Here is a 19,117-nt window from a genome sequence, read left to right as displayed (position 1 = left end):
TTGGAACCATATCGAAAATATACAGATATGAACCTATCGGTTACGATAGTAACAAGTTCAATTAACAGCAAATTTACATAGTACACTCCTGGAAATGGAAAAAAGAACACATTGACACCGGTGTGTCAGACCCACCATACTTGCTCCGGACACTGCGAGAGGGTGTACAAGCAATGATCACACGCACGGCACAGCGGACACACCAGGAACCGCGGTGTTGGCCGTCGAATGGCGCTAGCTGCGCAGCATTTGTGCACCGCCGCCGTCAGTGTCAGCCAGTTTGCCGTGGCATACGGAGTTCCATCGCAGTCTGTAACACTGGTAGCAGGCCGCGACAGCGTGGACGTGAACCGTATGTGCAGTTGACGGACTTTGAGCGAGGGCGTGCGGGAGGCCGGGTGGACGTACCGCCGAATTGCTCAACACGTGAGGCATGAGGTCTCCACAGTACATCGATGTTGTCGCCAGTGGTCGGCGGAAGGTGCACGTGCCCGTCGACCTGGGACCGGACCGCAGCGACGCACGGATGCACGCCAAGACCGTAGGATCCTACGCAGTGCCGTAGGGGACCGCACCGCCACTTCCCAGCAAATTAGGGACACTGTTGCTCCTGGGGTATCGGCGAGGACCATTCGCAACCGTCTCCATGAAGCTGGGCTACGGTCCCGCACACCGTTAGGCCGTCTTCCGCTCACGCCCCAACATCGTGCAGCCCGCCTCCAGTGGTGTCGCGACAGGCGTGAATGGAGGGACGAATGGAGACGTGTCGTCTTCAGCGATGAGAGTCGCTTCTGCCTTGGTGCCAATGATGGTCGTATGCGTGTTTGGCGCCGTGCAGGTGAGCGCCACAATCAGGACTGCATACGACCGAGGCACACAGGGCCAACACCCGGCATCATGGTGTGGGGAGCGATCTCCTACACTGGCCGTACACCACTGGTGATCGTCGAGGGGACACTGAATAGTGCATGGTACATCCAAACCGTCATCGAACCCATCGTTCTACCATTCCTAGACCGGCAAGGGAACTTGCTGTTCCAGCAGGACAATGCACGTCCGCATGTATCCCGTGCCACCCCGTGCTCTAGAAGGTGTAAGTCAACTACCCTGGCCAGCAAGATCTCCGGATCTGTCCCCCATTGAGCATGTTTGGGACTGGATGAAGCGTCGTCTCACGCGGTCTGCACGTCCAGCACGAACGCTGGTCCAACTGAGGCGCCAGGTGGAAATGGCATGGCAAGCCGTTCCACAGGACTACATCCAGCATCTCTACGATCGTCTCCATGGGAGAATAGCAGCCTGCATTGCTGCGAAAGGTGGATATACACTGTACTAGTGCCGACATTGTGCATGCTATGTTGCCTGTGTCTATGTGCCTGTGGTTCTGTCAGTGTGATCATGTGATGTATCTGACCCCAGGAATGTGTCAATAAAGTTTCCCCTTCCTGGGACAATGAATTCACGGTGTTCTTATTTCAATTTCCAGGAGTGTATTTTATTTGATGATAAGCATGCAATATATTTATGGTATCGACTGCATGAACGTCCTACATTTAGTAGGTTGCAAAATCATTTCATTACTTTTTTGGGCTGTAAGCGAAAGTTTAGAAAGCGTTGGAAATTTGTTGAAAGTAACTAAGTCCACTCTTTATCAGACATTGGATGAATAGTGTGTGGCTAATTTGCAGTCCATTGTACGAAGAGCTGGTTTCTCAAGCTCTTCAATCTCGTGACGTCATATCTTAGTATGTGTAGTACATCGAAAGAATTTAGAACGTAGAATCAGACTGGATTTTTTGTTCATAATTTATTGTGACTAGAGTCAGTAGTAAAGAAACGATAAATGCTTGATGCTGAAGTTCTATTACGTGAAAAGTAGAAATGTTGTAGACAACAAACTTACTTCCATTCGTTATTTTGTGAGGGATCTCAGCGAGAAGCAGCTATGTGCTCTCACTTACAAATACTGACTGAGTATACTTTGGGCAAGTCTCACGTTACGCGTTTCACAGTGTCAAGATGTATACATATAGTCCCTAAATTTAATACGTGGTTTATAGTGTTAAGCCCTTAATGTACGATTGTGTATCTCAATGTATAGATTATGAAAAGATTTCAATTTTTTTAAATTCAGTCAGTGGTTGTATCAAATACTGAAAATCAGATTTCTGTTGCCGCTGGAAGTTATCAAGTAGGCAACTTTTAACTGCTACCTGCTTCAGCCGTTTAGTCATACAGGATGATTCAAAACGAATACCACAACTTTAAAAATGTGTATTTAATGAAAGAAACATAATATACCCTTCTGTTATACATCATTACAAAGAGTATTTAAAAAAATTTTTTTCATTCAAAAACAAGTTCCAGACACTCGAGCAATATCAACCCGATACTTTAACTCGTTCCACACTCTCTGTAGCATATCAGGCGTAACAGTTTGGATATCTGCTGTTATTTCTCGTTTCAAATCATCAATGGTGGCTGGGAGAGGTGGCCGAAACACCATATCCTTAACATACCCCCATAAGAAAAAATCGCTGGGGGTAAGATCAGGGCTTCTTGGAGGCCAGTGATGAAGTGCTCTGTCACGGGCTGCCTGGCGGCCGATCCATCGCCTCGGGTAGTTGACGTTCGGGTTTCATAACTAACCTTTTTCGTAGGACTCTCCATACAGTTGAATGTGGAATTTGCAGCTCTCTGCTAGCTCTGCGAGTCGATTTTTCTGGGCTGCGAACAAATGCTTGCTGGATGCGTGCTACATTTTCATCACTCGTTCTCGGCCTTCCACAACTTTTCCCTTTGCACAAACACCCATTCTCTGTAAACTGTTTATACCAACGTTTAATACACCACCTATCAGGAGGTTTAACACCATACTTCGTTCGAAATGCACGCTGAACAACTGTCGTCGATTCACTTCTGCCGTACTCAATAACACAAAAAGCTTTCTGGTCAGCGGTCGCCATCTTAGCATCAACTGACGCTGACGCCTAGTCAACAGCGCCTCAAGCGAACAAATGTACAACTAAATGAAACTTTATAGCTCCCTTAATTCGCCGACAGATAGTGCTTAGCTCTGCCTTTTGTCGTTGCAGAATTTTAAATTCCTAAAGTTGTGGTATTCTTTTTGAATCACCCTGTATACTGCAGATCAGTCGTGGTGAGAAAACAGGCTTTTTCTATTCCTTCTGGCGTTTTATCTCAGTAGTGTGGCACACTGTGTATTCGCTTGTTATGAAACAGTAAGCATGAAGTTACAGGGAGCGCTGTTATGGTCTGCTGCCGACGTACTTGTTTCTGAGCCAGTGAGAGTGTCTGTACTATTCCGCGGCGGAGCTCTTTCATCAGCAGACTTTCTGTTTGCAGAATTCCCGGCTGGTGAATTCTGTGTACACGTGCGGCTGGCCGGGAGCGCCGCAGAAGCTGCAGAAGGCTCTCATAATTATTCTACTGCGAGCCCAGAGGCCCCTCGGAGTCACGGCTGGCAAGTTCTATCGCGTTTCCCGAGAGACGTTTGTGAGCGTGAGTACCATTTCGTTGTTGTCATAAAAATAATGTTTCAAGGAATTCAGGAATTCTCGTCGAATTTCTGTGATGGAACCCTCTGGGATTATCAGCCGGGTCGTGGCGTCACGTTGTTGCAACGTTTCAACGAGTTTCTCATTCGTCATCTTCAATAAAAGAGGCAGATTCATCTGCGGGCGATGTGGCAGAGCGGTTCTAGGCGCTTCAGACTGGAACCCGCGACCGCTACGGTCGCAAGTTCGAATCCTTCCTCGGGCATGTATGTGTGTGATGTCCTTAGGTTAGTTAGGTTTAAATAGTTCTCAGTTCTAGGGGACTGATGACCTTAGATGTTAAGTCCCATAGTGCTCAGAGCCATTTGAGCAGGTACATCTCCGTGTTTGAGCCGAAAGAGGTGCTGTTTTGCGCTAACTGTCTCTGAGATTCTGTCATCACAGACGCGGTGGATGGTTCAAACGGCTCTAAGCACTATGGGACTTAACATCTGAGGTTATCAGTCCCCTACGCTTAGAACTACTTAAACGTAACTAACCTCACACGCAACCATGCCCGAGGCAGAATTTGAACTTGCGACCGTAGTGGTCGCGTGGTTCCGGACTGAAGCGCCTAGAACCGCTCGGCCACACTGGCCGGCAGACGCGGTGGAAATACGAATACATAATTCTGTTGTCAAGCGGGAGAGCAGTTTCCTGCTGCGCTCCGCTTGATATGTAACGTTAGCAAAAATACGTCGGGAACCCTTAGAAGTGGAAGCGGCGGAGGAATTGGGCGGAATAGACGGGCAGCAGCACGACTTGACGCTCGAGTCCCTCACTCCCAAAGCGGGGACCGACGTGTTTTCTAGAGCCATGTGACGGGCCTATCCGGGATCTCCTGCTTACTAGCCAGACCTTTCTTTTTTACGCCGCATGGTAGCTCAGCGTGTTGGGTCAGAGAGCTGGCTGTTGTCTCTAATACAAAAGTGAGTGAAGGGATCAATAAAGAACTTCCACGGGTGTCATGTGACGTCCGCTACGACCAAATACAACGAACAATAGCGAACAAAATACTAAAAATGGAAGAAAAAGCCCCTATGCCACCGAAGACAAAGGAATTAGCGTGGTTGCTTGGACTTTTCCCAAGCACGACCACCCCCCCCCCCCCCCCCCCCAGTAAAGATGCATTCTCAACTTACTCCACACACTACGAAAGTATTGCTCCCTCCCCATTTTGGTTCAAACGGCTCTGAGCGCTATTGGACTTCACTTCTGAGATCATCAGTCGCCTAGAACTTAGAACTACTTAACTCTAACTAACCTAAGGACATCACACACATCCATGCCCGAGATGAGATTCGAACCTGTGACCGTAGCGGTCGCACGGTTCCTGACCGCAGCGCCTAGAACCGCTCGGCCACCCAGGCCCACGACCATTAACCTCAATGCTCGTGGCAAGGCCTATTCCTGCATGAGTTCGAGCGTACGTGTGCATCTGCACAGAAATGATTTTAGGCTTCGTATGTGTGTGGTGTCCGTTCATTCGGACATGTCCGACACAACAGGCACCACACACATCAAATAACTGTGTTAACGAAGGTTCGCGATTCTAGTTCTTTTATGTCAAGTACCAGCTAAACAGAACGCCTAGTGTTAATAACGGAAACACTGTAAAAGTACTTCACTCGTGCGCTCACAAAATTGATACATCACACAAATCTGAGAAAAAAAAATTTGGAAAATTACAACACTGCCACCGTTCACTTGACTAAAGTTGTTGACACACAATCACCTGACAGTCTAACCAAAAAATAGCGCGTAAAAGAAACAGTGTCGAAAGCTTCACTTCATGTACAAGAGTTAAAGTCCTTGAGTGAGTGCAGTGTCGATGCTCTGGTACGGCTGATGGCACGTCGAGAGCGTGTTACGGTGTAAGAACTACTAATGTACTGGGCACCTGGGGCGCCGGCCGATGGTGGCCAAGCGGTTCTAGGCGCTTCAGTCTGGAACTGGGCGACCGCTACGGTCGCAGGTTCGAATCCTGCCTCGGGCGTGGATGTGTGTGATGTCCTTAGGTTAGTTAGGTTTAAGTAGTTCTACGGGACTGATGACCTGAGATGTTAAGTCCCATAGTGCTCAGAGCCATTTGAACTATTTTTGGCACCTGGGCCAATCCGCTGTCTCCGACGAAACTATCGCACTGCGGGTACTGTGGATAGTGCGTCGGCCTAAACGTAGCTTGGTTGGCAGGGTATATGCCGAATTATTTGTAGCACGTGATCTGGTGCAAGGAAATAGTCCTGCGCTGTCGTTGGTGGCACGACCACCGCCTGATGACCTGGTGGTGGACCACATCATTCGTCGAACCTCTCTGTCAAAGTTCTGCTGGCAAAAGACGAACAGTAACTCGTACTGTACGGTGGCAGTGCTGGCACTTGACGGTGATGCAGTTCCTCAGCACCACAGCACTTGATAAATCTATGGTATAGGAGAAAGGAATCTTGTCTGTCCCTTCATGATCTGCCACTGCCGATTTATCCACGTAAACAGTCTGGCATGCTGAGCTCATCTAAGTTTGGAATTGATAACTTAGTGTTTACAGCCTCTAATGATGTCTTTAGAATTTTGAGACGGAACTTTTGGTACAGACATATACCTTCAACCACGGCGTAGCGTCTGTAAAACCGAAATCAACAGGAATATAAATACAGGAGTGATATCATGCATTGTGTGAATAATGTCTCTTAATCCCCGATTGTTGGAATAGAGTTCCCGCCGCGCGGCATTAGCTGAGCGGTGTGAGTTGCAGTAGTCCTGGACTGTGCGGCTAGTCCCGGCGGAGGTTCGAGTCCTCCCTCGGGTATGGGTGTGTGTGTGTTTGTCCTTAGGATAATTTAGGTTAAGTAGTGTGTAACCTTAGGGACTGATGACCTTAGCAGTTAAGTCCAATAAGATTTCACACATATATGAACATTTTTTGAATAGAGTTCCTCATTGTATAATGTCGTACACTACGTATTAATTGATTATAAAAACGATTACCAAGACAACCTAAACTAAAAAAAAGTCTGTTACCTAGGACGTTTGTTTGTAAAGTTCCAATTATCGCCTCGAAAAGACGACATTACGTAGGTATAATTTTTTTTTGTTTACTCGTACATTTCAAGAATCTTGGTACGCATTGAAATCACTGCACCTCAGTATCGTGACATGCCGCTGGAGAGCCCAAAAGAAAATTCTGCACTCCTCTGGTAAACTGCAGAACTGCGTGATAATAAGTCTTCTGCATCCGCGGGACAGAACGCTGCATCAGTCCAGGTTGAGTTGCGTGAGAGAGATCAGTAAGCGTGCAGAAATTCTCAAAAGTAATATACATCTCAGGCGAACAAATGATTACAATTTCAGAAAATATGGATGATTTATTCAAAAGCAAGATCTTCACAACTTTAGGATGTCAGTAAAAAGCTGTTCCACGTGTGGCCCTTATGTAAGCAGTTACGCGCGTAGCATTTGCTGATAGAGTTGTTGAATATGCTTCTAAGGGCTATCGTACCAAATTCTGCCCAAATGCCACGTTAGATGGTCAAAATCCCCACCTCGCTGGAGGGCCCTGCTCATAATGCTCCAAACACCCTCAGCTAGGGAGAGACCTGACGATCTTAGTGTATTGTCATGCACGAAGACAAGCAGTAGAAGTCCTCACCCTGTGTGGCCGAGAGATATGTTGCTGTAATATGAGCCCAGATGACATGCCAATGCCGGTTAGAGATACAAACTGATCTTTGAGTTTTGCGTTGTATAAATGCAGTGGCAAATGCATGAATGTCACAGCCCTTTATCTACGACATCTTCATTGCGGTTTCATAAGCGACACCCGTTTCTTGGAACGGTGGTGACCATTAAACAGGAAAACACATTCCAGTATTTTACCGATTACTGGAATGAAGCAGACAATCAGAGTGTAGCCCTACAGCCTCCAGCTTGGCTGTATTGAAAAGTATCCGAACGACCTGAATATTTTGGCATCTTCAACTGCATTCGACAACTAATTTTATATTAGTAACACCAGTCCACATTCAACCAGAATGATACTTCCTATTTGCATTTGCAATTCTACGATCAATTCCTAACACGTTAGGAGGTGTTATTGCACTATTATTATCAATTAGAAACTTAATAATTTTACCATTCTATAACAAAACACCATTCCAGAAGTAACTTATTGAATTCCCATGCCTAAAATTAATGACAATAAATAAATTAATTACGTGAATGAAGTGTCTCATTGTTACCTTCATATTAAAATTGTTTTCAAAAGAACTGTAGTATTTCCACATCTACATCGGTGCATAACTGTACAAAACACGTTAATCTGTTAAAATATCATGCTAAGCAGGCAGATGTCTGTTTGTCTTAGGCCTAAGAGAGACTGGGCACAAAAAGAAACTTAACCAAGGAGCATTTTGTGTGTAGGAGGGGGGAATGGGGGAAAGGAAACGTTTTCACGAGATCATGAAAGCGCTGTATCACTTAAACTACATATTCTTTTCATAAACAAGTAAAACTCGATAGTGTATGAAATAAGAAATGTAAACAAAAAGTATGGTCCACAAAAATAATAGAGAAGATCCAAAATCTGAGTAAAATTCGGTCCATGTTTAGACATGGGCCGAATTTTACTCAGATTAACACTTATCAAAATTCATGAAGACGCCGAAATTTCGTTCCTAGGCCTACTTCGTGAGATGTAGTCACGGTATAAAGATCAAACTGTGATCACATAACGTTTTTAGAAGTAATACTTCATTCCATCAGTCGCCATTTTTGGGAGGAAGAAGATAAGGCATCATGTTCTAAACTTTAACAATGTAATCCATGTTACTGACTAGCTAATAGAACTTTTTAACTATATTTAATGTCAAATGTTTGTGTAGTAGCTAGAATATCTGCAGGCATGACATTTTCCAGTACACTAGCACAATACACCATATTGAAAATTATGCATTTTGATGAGATCATTAACACATTGTATCACTTAAAACACATATTTTCATTAAATGCAAGGAAAATTCCACAACACATGAAATAAGAATGTAAACTCACAACCTGCCAACACAACACCACAGGGCTACATGCAATGATGGAAAAGTTGCTGCACAGAGACAAGTGTTCGATACCTCGAAAGTGCGATCTCCTCACCACACTAAGTTACTTTTGTGAATTGTGTAAACACTTTGAGACAATACATAAACAGGATACTTATCACACTTTGCAAGTACAATTATACATTTTTGATTGCGAATGAAACTTGAACCCCTGCACCAAAAGAGAATTGTCTGCATTATTTACAAATTCACATGTTGCAGACTGGCATAACTTAATTGTTCAATAAGATATAAAGAAATAAGTATCACATAGCACAAACTATTCACATAACTTACAGATTAAGTTTTAATTGTTGACTTGTATTGCACTTTGCAGCGTACAATGGAACATCAAATAAACTGCATCTACACCTAAACTGTCTAAATATCTTAGCCATACGTGCACAGCTTACTTAGTGGCACTGCTGAAATAACTTGCAAGTTACTTGACTATTGTTTGATTATTGTATAGCATTTTGGAAGATACAGTTAACCCTAAAATTAATTATTTCCATATCTTAATTATCACTATCACATATTAAAAATACACACTGACTGCTGATTTAACTTACAGATTAATCGATGAGCTTAGTTCGTCACTGTACTGTGCAACAAAGAACACAAAAATTCTGTATATTTATATAGCAATACACGTAAATGGGTTAAATGTCATTAAAAAACACTAATTGCATTGCTGCTGATCTAAAATGTAGATTAAAGAGCACTTATTGATGAGAACAGGTCGATCTTCATACAAAAGGAAACATTAGTTTCCACTTACAACTTTTTTTTGCCAAAAACTCGTCTTATTTCAGCTAAAACCGATAGTAAAGTTATCCCAACATTATAGTGACCTCCATGCTGAGGTAAAAAATTCATCTTGTCATCTACTACTGATAAAGCTTGATCATGCAACTACACAGTGGAGACTACATGACACTTCACCAGCTTATTTCGCAATCTTATAGCAAAATTATAATGAATTGTCCATTACATCATTATGTTGCAGAGAAATTGCAGTAGAAACTGCCATATACAACGACTTGTAACAGTAGAATAGTAACACATTGCCCCATATATTGTCATGTGACAACAATGTTGTTTTCCAATATGAATATGTAAATGAAATGTATTCAAAATGCATCTGACAATAACTCTATGCCAGCAGTTACTAAAGAAAGAGTCTGAAGCATGCTGTCTCAATGAATGTTTTTATAGTTTACTAATAGTATAATCGTAAAGGAAAACTAATTGTTGGCACAACATACATAAATTTAGTCATCAAATTATTACACGACAATGTTCAAAAGCAAATTTTAACAAGGCAGCATTATACAGGAAGAAAGGAAGTTATATACTGTAGGTTTTAGCACACTGTCAAAAAAAACCTTAATGTATATTTTACAACAGTAGGAACTACCACCAAGTGCCGTAACCAAAATTAGGGTGTTTTAGTGTAGAATATGATATATTCAATAATTCTCAGTTAATTGACTTCAGTAACCAAATATTTCAGTCACTAACAAGGTTAATGTAGTGAACTGCGATACCTTCTTTACTGTGTATATGCCACTGAATTTGAATCCTTATATTTCAGCTGATGAAGGCATCCTACTCCTATTACGCACTGCTCAACCAGATGAATGACTGAAGTGTGTGATGCTGAAAGTATAAACATGCTACACATTTATTTGCTTAGATGCCTGACATGCTTAGTTTCAAAGTAATGTGTTTATTTAAATATCATTAAGCAAGACATAAATAAGCATAAGAAGTTTCAATGTAAACAGCTTTAGTTAGGCACATCAAAAGATGTTTTGTAGACAATGTTATTATGATGTAACTCACACTGATTGCTGACATATCTGAAAAACGATGTGTAGAAATTACAGTGAATTTTGTGTGTAACAGTGCACAAATAAAACTGTGAAAAACTATAATAATACTCATGTAACTTATTTTAAACATTGTCGTGTAGTCTGCTGTCACTTTGCTTCACAGTGTACTCTGCAATTTTGGTGGTAGGAAATTGTAAAACTGTAGCTCATATTATTGTGTGACTCTTAATAATGCCATGCATACTCTTTGGTTTACCATTTATGCCTGAAGTAAATTCAGTTTTCAAATACAATACTGAAATTTCACAAAGCTGGGAAAAACTTAGTAAAACAGGTGAGAGAAATTTGTATAGAATTGGATTACCGTGAATGTTATTATTTTTCCAAATTTTGTCTGTCGGATTAAGCTTAATTCTACAGCTTTTATGGTCCCACTGTTCATGATCCAGAATTGAGAATTTGACATGATGATCTCTACATGCAAGCAAAATTTGATCATTATGTCTATGTAAATATAAAGCAAGTATATTTGTGTCCACTAATACTGAACTGTACTAAAAATACATCACAATCTTCTAGAAAATCCTCTGCCATGCAACGAGCAGGTTCTATCAGAAGGTAAGTGTTGTACATAATCCCAGTTATGTAATGGTATTCTTGAATTATGTCACTCTAACCGCTAATCACTAACTATTTCTTACGTGGTGTGAGGATGTATTGAGTGTTATTCTCAAACTATTCAAAATACAGCAGTTAACGAAAAGACAAATTCAGCAAATAACTCTAACATACCTCTCGAAGGGTACCTAGAGTAATATCACAAACCTTGATACTAAGGTTCAGTTCTGTAAACTATGCTAGGTATAAATTTTAGCTCTATCCCTAGTAGAAGAGGAGAAAATAGAGAAAGTGTATGCCACAACAGAACCGAAAATTGGCTACATAGATGGAGGTAAACATTCAATGATCTTGGGCAACTGAAACACTATAGCAGAGAAGGAAAATCCTAGACTGCAGCCTTGGTAGTCGGAATGAGGTGGATAAAGATTCATTGTGCTCTGAAATAATTTCAGTTAATAATAGCAAATAATCCGTTCAAGAATTTCGAGAGAGGTGCATATACTTAGAAAAGACCAGGATAGTGGAAACATACTGTCTAAATAGATCATGGCGAGAGAGAAACGAAGAAATCCGTTATCGGATAGTACAGCGAACACGGAACTAGAAATTGGCTAGGGACACAATTAGAAGTTTAATAGAGTCGTTATACCAAGATATCCATCCAATGCTCAGATATACGCTACCACTTCTTGGTCTGCTTATTAAGTGCTACGTATATCTGAACTTTTCTTTTGGCTTTTGTTTGTAGTCGATTCAGATCAAAATAATCTCACACTAATAGACTCTTTGTGCATTATTACTTCTTGTAATGAATCATAATCCCGGTACATCGTTTTCAGCTGACCTTGATATTACCCTACATTAACTGGACCTGAAATTGTTGTCTTCTTTTCGTTTCACTTCACTCATACCCACAATATTTTCATTGAAAATTTTTCGTAACATATTTGGGGACAGCGATCTCGTAATCTATATATCATCAATGAAAACACGATGTATATAGCGATGAGTATTTTGTTAAAACGGCCGGCTCCGGCCTAGGCTTAGACAGACAGACAGTATCATCAGCTGAAGTTGACGATGTGTAAAACAGTCAGTTGACCTCATTCGCTGAAACTGCTAGATTGTTTTTTCACTGATTTTATTTACACTGAGTCTCTGCATTTGTCTCTTCGTATTATCTGCCTTTTCTACTTACTTTCTGACTTTCTAATCTATGACTCGTAGAATAACCCATCATTTCGTAGCGATCACCTCAACTTTGACTGATCACGACTGATGATCCGAATGGAATTTTTCCCTAAGGAGTGGTCTCAACGACTTTTCAGTGGCAGGCCACCTTTCTTGTAGAATAGCCATAAGTGTCTTCAATGAGTTCAATGCATCGCCTTATGCTACATGATGCCATTAATTGCTACAGATTCAACGGTCTTTAGAATCCAGAGGGTGCCCCTTAATAGTCTTATCCACACCACATCTTCGTCCTCTCTGACAGTGTTGTGGCAGCATGAAGTTGACTTGTTATGCCAAATGCCTTCAAATGTTAATTCTCATTATATATTTTAGATCCGAAAGAAGTTGAGGTATCTCACAAATATTTTGCAACTCTCCAACATTATTGGGGACAGCATAATTTTTTCGAGATTTAGTTAAACCCAACTTTGAAGTTGAATTACTAGACACTCTTACGTTAGCTGTAGGTCTTGCAGTAATTACTTTTCAACGGTGCTTGTAGCTTCATCTGGGAGATATTATCCTGATGGACTTGTTATGTACCCTCTGCATTTGTCCTAATTAGATTTAGTTGATACGGCAATTGGGCAATTGGCCTTATCATGAGAGTGTTACTAGCGGTTCTGTTTAACATGACGGATTTCACAGCCACTACCTGAACCTGTAAGACACAGTAATCACTGGTAATTCTTGTGTACCGTGCAATAAGTACACAAAGAATGCTGCAATAGGCTGTCACCACACGGACGCTGAAATAATCAAGAATCAGCAGTCACACAGTTCGGTTCGGTGCCTGCAGCTCCCTCAGTACGGTACTTTGTAAATCGTTTCTACTTAGCAGTCGCCATTTGTAGAGATATGGAACCAGTAGCAGAGTGTTTGCAAACGTTACAATCAGTGGTAATCAAAATATCATAGATTGGTAGGAGACAGTAAATTCATTTAGGTACCGTTGTATAAGGTTAAGGGCATCAAGTGCACACGCCACACTGTACCAAAGTAAGTACCAATTCGTGGCATGCTCATAATGTATATTATTTGGCTATCAAACAAGTGTTAAGTAGCAAACGTTCAGTGCCTGAATTAATGAACTACAGCAGTTGTCTGCTATCATGGAATTTTGACCTCATTTAAGAATAGCATTCTGTTACTACATTCAGAAATATAATTTTGCGCAGTGTAAACCAGCAACGATGGAGAATGTGTACTGCAAGTTTTCCATTTTGGGTCATCGGTCTTCTGATTGGTTTGATGAAAGCCAACACAGATTATCCTCCTGTGCCATCCTTTTCCTCTCATGATCGTACTTGTATCCCAACTGAAGCCATTATTTGTTGGATGTATTCAAATCCCTGTCTCCTCCTACAATTTTTACTCTCTGCAACTGCCTGTAGTGGCATGGAAGTTACTTTCACGTTTCACGCCTGCCCTATCATCTGTGCGTTCTTGTAAATGTTTTCCACATCTTCCTCTCTTTGCCGATTTTCTCATTCTTCTACTTGTTAGTCTACCTAATTTTCAACATCTTCCTATTGTACCACATCTTAAATGTTTTGATTCTCTTCTTTTCCCGTCTTCGAAACTGTCCATGATTCACTTCCATAAAATTCTGTGCTCCACGCGTAATTTCACAGAAATTTCTTCCGTAAATTAAGGACGAAAAGATTTCTTTTAGGCAGAAATGTCCCCTTAGTCTATGCTATTCTGCCCTGTCAGCCTTCCTTGCTTCTCCGTAAAGTGTTACCTTGCTTGCAAGGCAGTAGAATTCTTTAACTTCGTCTAATTTGTGGTCCGCAGTTTTGATCAGAAGGTTATCAGTAATCTTATCTCTGCTGCTACTCATTACTTTCGTGTTACGTGCTTCTTCGGTTTACTTTCATTCCATATACTCTATTCCATTGATCAAGTCATGTATTTATTTTTGTTGTCCTCTGAAGATAGTAACGTCAACACAGAATATTTTCATTGATATCCAACAACGCTAAATTTTAACCTCACTTTTGAAACTTTTTTATATGTTTCTGCCACTGCTTCTTCGATGTATAGATGAAACAGCAGGGGTGAAAGAGTACATTCCTGACTTATACTTTTTTGTAGTCTGAGTATTTCGTCGTTGGCCTTTCATTCTTTTTGTTCCCTCTTAGTTCTTGGACATGCTGTATATCATCAATCTTTTCCTGTAGCTTACGTCCATTTTTCTGAGAATTTCGAACACCTTGCACCATTTTATTCTGTGAAACGCTTTTTCTAATTCCACAAATCCTATGCATTTGCTTTGATTTTTCGTACCTCCATTGTTAAACACTACATTAGAAATGTCTCTATGGTGCCTTTTCCTTTCCTAAAGCCTAACTTCCCGTCATCTAACGGGCCCTCATCTTCCACTTTCATTCCCATTTTTATTGTTCTTGTCACCAACTTGGACACATCCGCTCAAGTTCTCGTATTTATGCGCCATAGCTCTGGAGAAAATGGTGTGGATGAAGTTCTTCCGTAAGTCCAATGGTATGGTCCTACACTCATAAATTCTACATACTTCTCCCAGTGCCTTCACAAATTAGGAAGGATTGCTACGTGAACCTTGCACATTATTTAATCGCAAGTTTTCCAAGGCCTGTAAAACTCTGATTGTAATACTGCATCATCATTTTTGAGCCATCAGTCTCCTGACTGTCATATGCGGGCTGTGACGAATTCCTCTCTTCTAACACTCTCTCACCTCATAGAACCGCGTTTATTCTTTTAAATTGATCGTTATTTGATCTTCTACCTGAAATCAAACATTTCTTCACCATCGCCGAGGGGAATGTACTCATTCGCGTATCGCCTTTATAAACTGCATTTTACAATGGAAACGCCGTTAGGCTCTTAATCGGAGAGCCGTTGCATTTAATTCTCCTGATGTAGTCTTAGGCTTTCTACACCACTAAAAGTTTCTTCTACAACCATTAATTTTTGAATTCTCCGGCGTTTTTCTTAAGCCATATGGCCTTCGCTGTCCCTCCCTTCCTATTTGGTTCAAATGGCTCTAAGCACTATGGGACTTAACATCTGAGGTCATCAGTCCCCTAGAACTTAGGACTACTTAAACCTCACTACCCTAAGGACATCACACACATCCATGCCCGAGGCAGGATTCGAACCTGCGACCGTAGCAGTCGCGTGGTTCCGGACTGAACCGCCTAGAACCGCTTGGCCACCACGACCGGCCCTTCCTATTTCATTTATTGTTAAGGAACTTACATTCTGTATTCCTATCCTCTCCTGAACATTGTTGTACTTCCTTCATTCATCGATCAATAGAAGTATTGCTGCTACTCTCCGATGTATCTGCGTAGGTAGTTACATTCCTGGGCTGTCAAACTTTTGTAATTGCCCATTTGAGAGACGTCTATTTCTCTTCATATCATCTGCCTGTTGTGGTATACATTACCGTAGCATCTGTAGCCTAGAGAATCACGTCATTATTCCTCAACACTTAACTTCCCATTTCTGTCCAGAGTGATTCTTCTGGACGATTTTCTTCAACTTCAGTCTCCTCTTCAGAATTATTAAATTATGATCTCATGGGTAAGCATTAAAATTCGTATGAGGTTTCGGTATATGCCTGACCATAAAGTATCTCTGTGCCTTTCCTCAACATTCCTCCTCCTGTTGTGTATTTTATCAGTGTGTCCACCATTACAGGTGTAAAATGTATTGCAGAACGCAGTTAGTCTTCTTACTCCGTCGATCCTATTACCGAATCTATATTCTCCCAGAGGTCAGTCTTCTATACTCTACACTATTTCCAACATCCATAATTATTTAATTTTTATCTTTACACACTGAATTACAGTTCAATATCCAGAGGTACCCTAACTACCACTTCATCTTCTACTTGTGAGGTCTTCATACATGGCTGAACTGTTGTTGACGTATCATATTACGCTTCGAATAATGTATTCACTATTAAGAAACTGCCAGAGTAGCTACCACAGTCAGAATCTCACACATGCGCAACATCTCACAGAAATTACAAGTTAAAACAATTAATGAATAACAATTTGGTTACTGGCGTGGGTGGTAGTATGCATTACAATTTTTTATGTGGTAATGCGTCACCTGTGCTTTCTCTTATTCCTTTTCGTCCCTTTATCAGTTCAACCCAAGGTTTTAAAAATTAAAAATATAACAAATGCAGTTTAATTGCAGACTATTAATTTGTTCAAGGACATCTCTAAGCTGATATAGTAAGCCCCCAATTAGAGTTGTCTAACTGATATTTGAAAGGAGGCAGTCAGTTGAATACATGGACACAGTGAACAACGAGGTTTAATTACTTACTTACAAAGATTCCCTATTCTCTTAAAATTATGTAAACCTGGTAATTTATTAAAGAGATGTTACTGGGCTTGCAGTAAAGTAGCTTACGTCTTACAACAGTAGGAAATCGTGTAGAATGCTCTGTGCAAGACAAGGATGTTACCGTCCCATCTCCTCCTCTTATTATTATTATTATTATTTCCTTCTCATTGTACTCTCAAGACCTTATAGAGTTGCGGCGCTGGTTTGGAGGCATCCGAAGAACCCAAGCAGTTGCGTCGGGCTGCATATTCCAAGATGATGTGACTACTGCACGAATGCAAACATACTAATCGCGTTCATTGACAATACGTTTCTCACATACGGCCACATCTGGAAGCCATTTCTACCTACTCCTTAAGCTTAGTTTGCTCATCACTGCAGTCATGTGCACAGCAGAGTAAAGATAAATCTTACTGACTTTCAGTGAAACGTCTGTCTTGATTCGGAGAGGACTACTATAACTGGTATTGTTCCAAAAATTTCTATCCCTTTTGTAAGTATTTACACCATTCTTTTTGATTATGAGGGAATCAACACCGCAGAAAATATTTTTTCTCCGAAGGACGTGTTTCTGGAGATGTCAATCTCCACTGCACAACATAGTGTTATTATCTGCATCACCATCACACTACTTACTCAGTAGATATGCCACTGGAGATCGCAGTAAATAATTTCTATATGGCTAAACAACCTGAACCGTTTGTGTTCGTGAAGAGATGGACAACGTGAAATGTGTTAAAGACTTATTGCGGGAGAGGGTAACATTAAGAATGAAGACAGTGTCTCATATCTCCACTAAGAATGAAAAGATATGTTGACCACTGACTAGTAATGTAAAGTTAGTGGTCCAGTGCTAGGAACATCGTCACTTGAAGGTTTCACATTGGGTACCAATGCGCATACTGATCTTTGCTCTTTAAAATCAATGTCAACCCGTGATATAGCCACATCCTGACCAGCTCTTGTTCTTGGTGGAAATTCGCTAATCATTGTCCTCATTGTAATCAACGTACAGGCCGAAATAGCTGACGAATTCCAGCGCTCAGCGTCCCCAATTTATTCCAGATGATTATTTATCACGAAAGGCACTGTCCACCAGAACCATCTTTTTGTATCCGACGTTGTAAGTTATTTCAAATAAAATTCAGGATTTACGTAATTATTGACATTTATTGATTCATCATGAAAACAGGCATGGTTTGTGTCTGTAAGGACTAAAACTGGTATAGATGTCATCGACACACCTAGAATTCCTATACAGAAGAACAAGCCACATTATTAATAATCTACAAACTGACTTCTTTCCTCTGTTATGATTTTACATATATTATTTTGCAATTCTGTCATAAGCAATTGTTACTTGGTAAGATATCTTACGTTTCTATCAATTTCAAGTGGTAATTTTTCAGAATTATAGCGGTGTATGATCCGTCTTTAAAATAGACCGTGAACCAAAATTATTACTTAGGAAAATACGCTTTTCCGAACTCCCGGAATTGTAATTACTTGTTAAATTAAGTAAAAGAAAGGTTAAGAAGCTGCTATTATGGTTATAATGAGTTAGGAATGCAGATCGACAAAAAAATAAATCAAGAGGCGGAGATTTGGCTACATTTAGCAAACAAGACTATTTTCTAAAATGTCCACTGAGATATTCGAATTTCGAGCAGTTCGCGAAAAAAAATGAAGGTCATATCTGCTGGCAGATTAGATATCGTGGCCTGTAGCACATGACTTCGAGAGTTTTTTGTAACAGGATTTATTGCACTTCATTTACGGCCTCAGTTGCACGCAAATACAGGCAACAAAATGCGGAACGTCTTGCTTGTTGTATCCGGCACGACAAACAGGTCCTTGGAAAGGAATGAAACCACGTAAGCATGTGCGGGCAGACTACGCACACCTTTGCTGTTCGAAGATCGTTTCCAGTCCACTCAGCTATCGTCACTGGGTAAAAATGTAGTCATATGCTAAATTCTTTTGCGACATTTTTCAAATCTTTGCAAAAACAGACATAATGATTGATGGGATAGCAGCAATCAGTGATTATACAATGTTACTTATAATCCGTCTTGCTTGCAAAATTTTTATTCATATGACCGGTTTCGATTCATCCAGAACCATCTTCAGATCTGATATTTCGGTTACAGGAGTAATCCGTCCAAATCCAGCAACTTCCACATGCAGCATGTGAAAGTTGTTGGATTTGGACGGGTTACTCCTGTAACCGAAATATCATATCTGAAGATGGTTCTGGGTGAACCGAAATCGGTCATATGAATAAAAATTTAGCAATCAAGACGGATTATAAGTAACATTTTTCAAATCGCAATCACTTTTTGAAGTTAATCGTGTTATATTATTAATCTACGGTATGTATTAGATTTGTCGGAAGTGACATCATCAATCGATTGATATTATCAAACGTACCTTC

General features: G+C 40.9%; 1 protein-coding gene across 1 annotated transcript in view; it reads left to right on the top strand.

Annotated features, from left to right (window-relative positions):
- LOC124805432 (odorant receptor Or2-like) overlaps window positions 1-10,303 on the top strand; it is a 35,285-nt gene extending 24,982 nt beyond the window's left edge. Inside the window, exons 3-4 of the mRNA XM_047265994.1 lie at window positions 3,367-3,522; window positions 10,242-10,303. Of these exons, the coding sequence (XP_047121950.1) occupies window positions 3,367-3,522; window positions 10,242-10,295 (210 nt within the window). The 3' untranslated portion in view covers window positions 10,296-10,303. The remainder of the gene's footprint in view (window positions 1-3,366; window positions 3,523-10,241) is intronic.
- The last annotated feature ends 8,814 nt before the right edge of the window (window positions 10,304-19,117 follow it).

Source organism: Schistocerca piceifrons, chromosome 7 (assembly GCF_021461385.2).
Source record: "Schistocerca piceifrons isolate TAMUIC-IGC-003096 chromosome 7, iqSchPice1.1, whole genome shotgun sequence".
Taxonomy (NCBI): domain Eukaryota; kingdom Metazoa; phylum Arthropoda; class Insecta; order Orthoptera; family Acrididae; genus Schistocerca; species Schistocerca piceifrons.
This window is presented reverse-complemented; position numbering and strand designations above follow the sequence as displayed.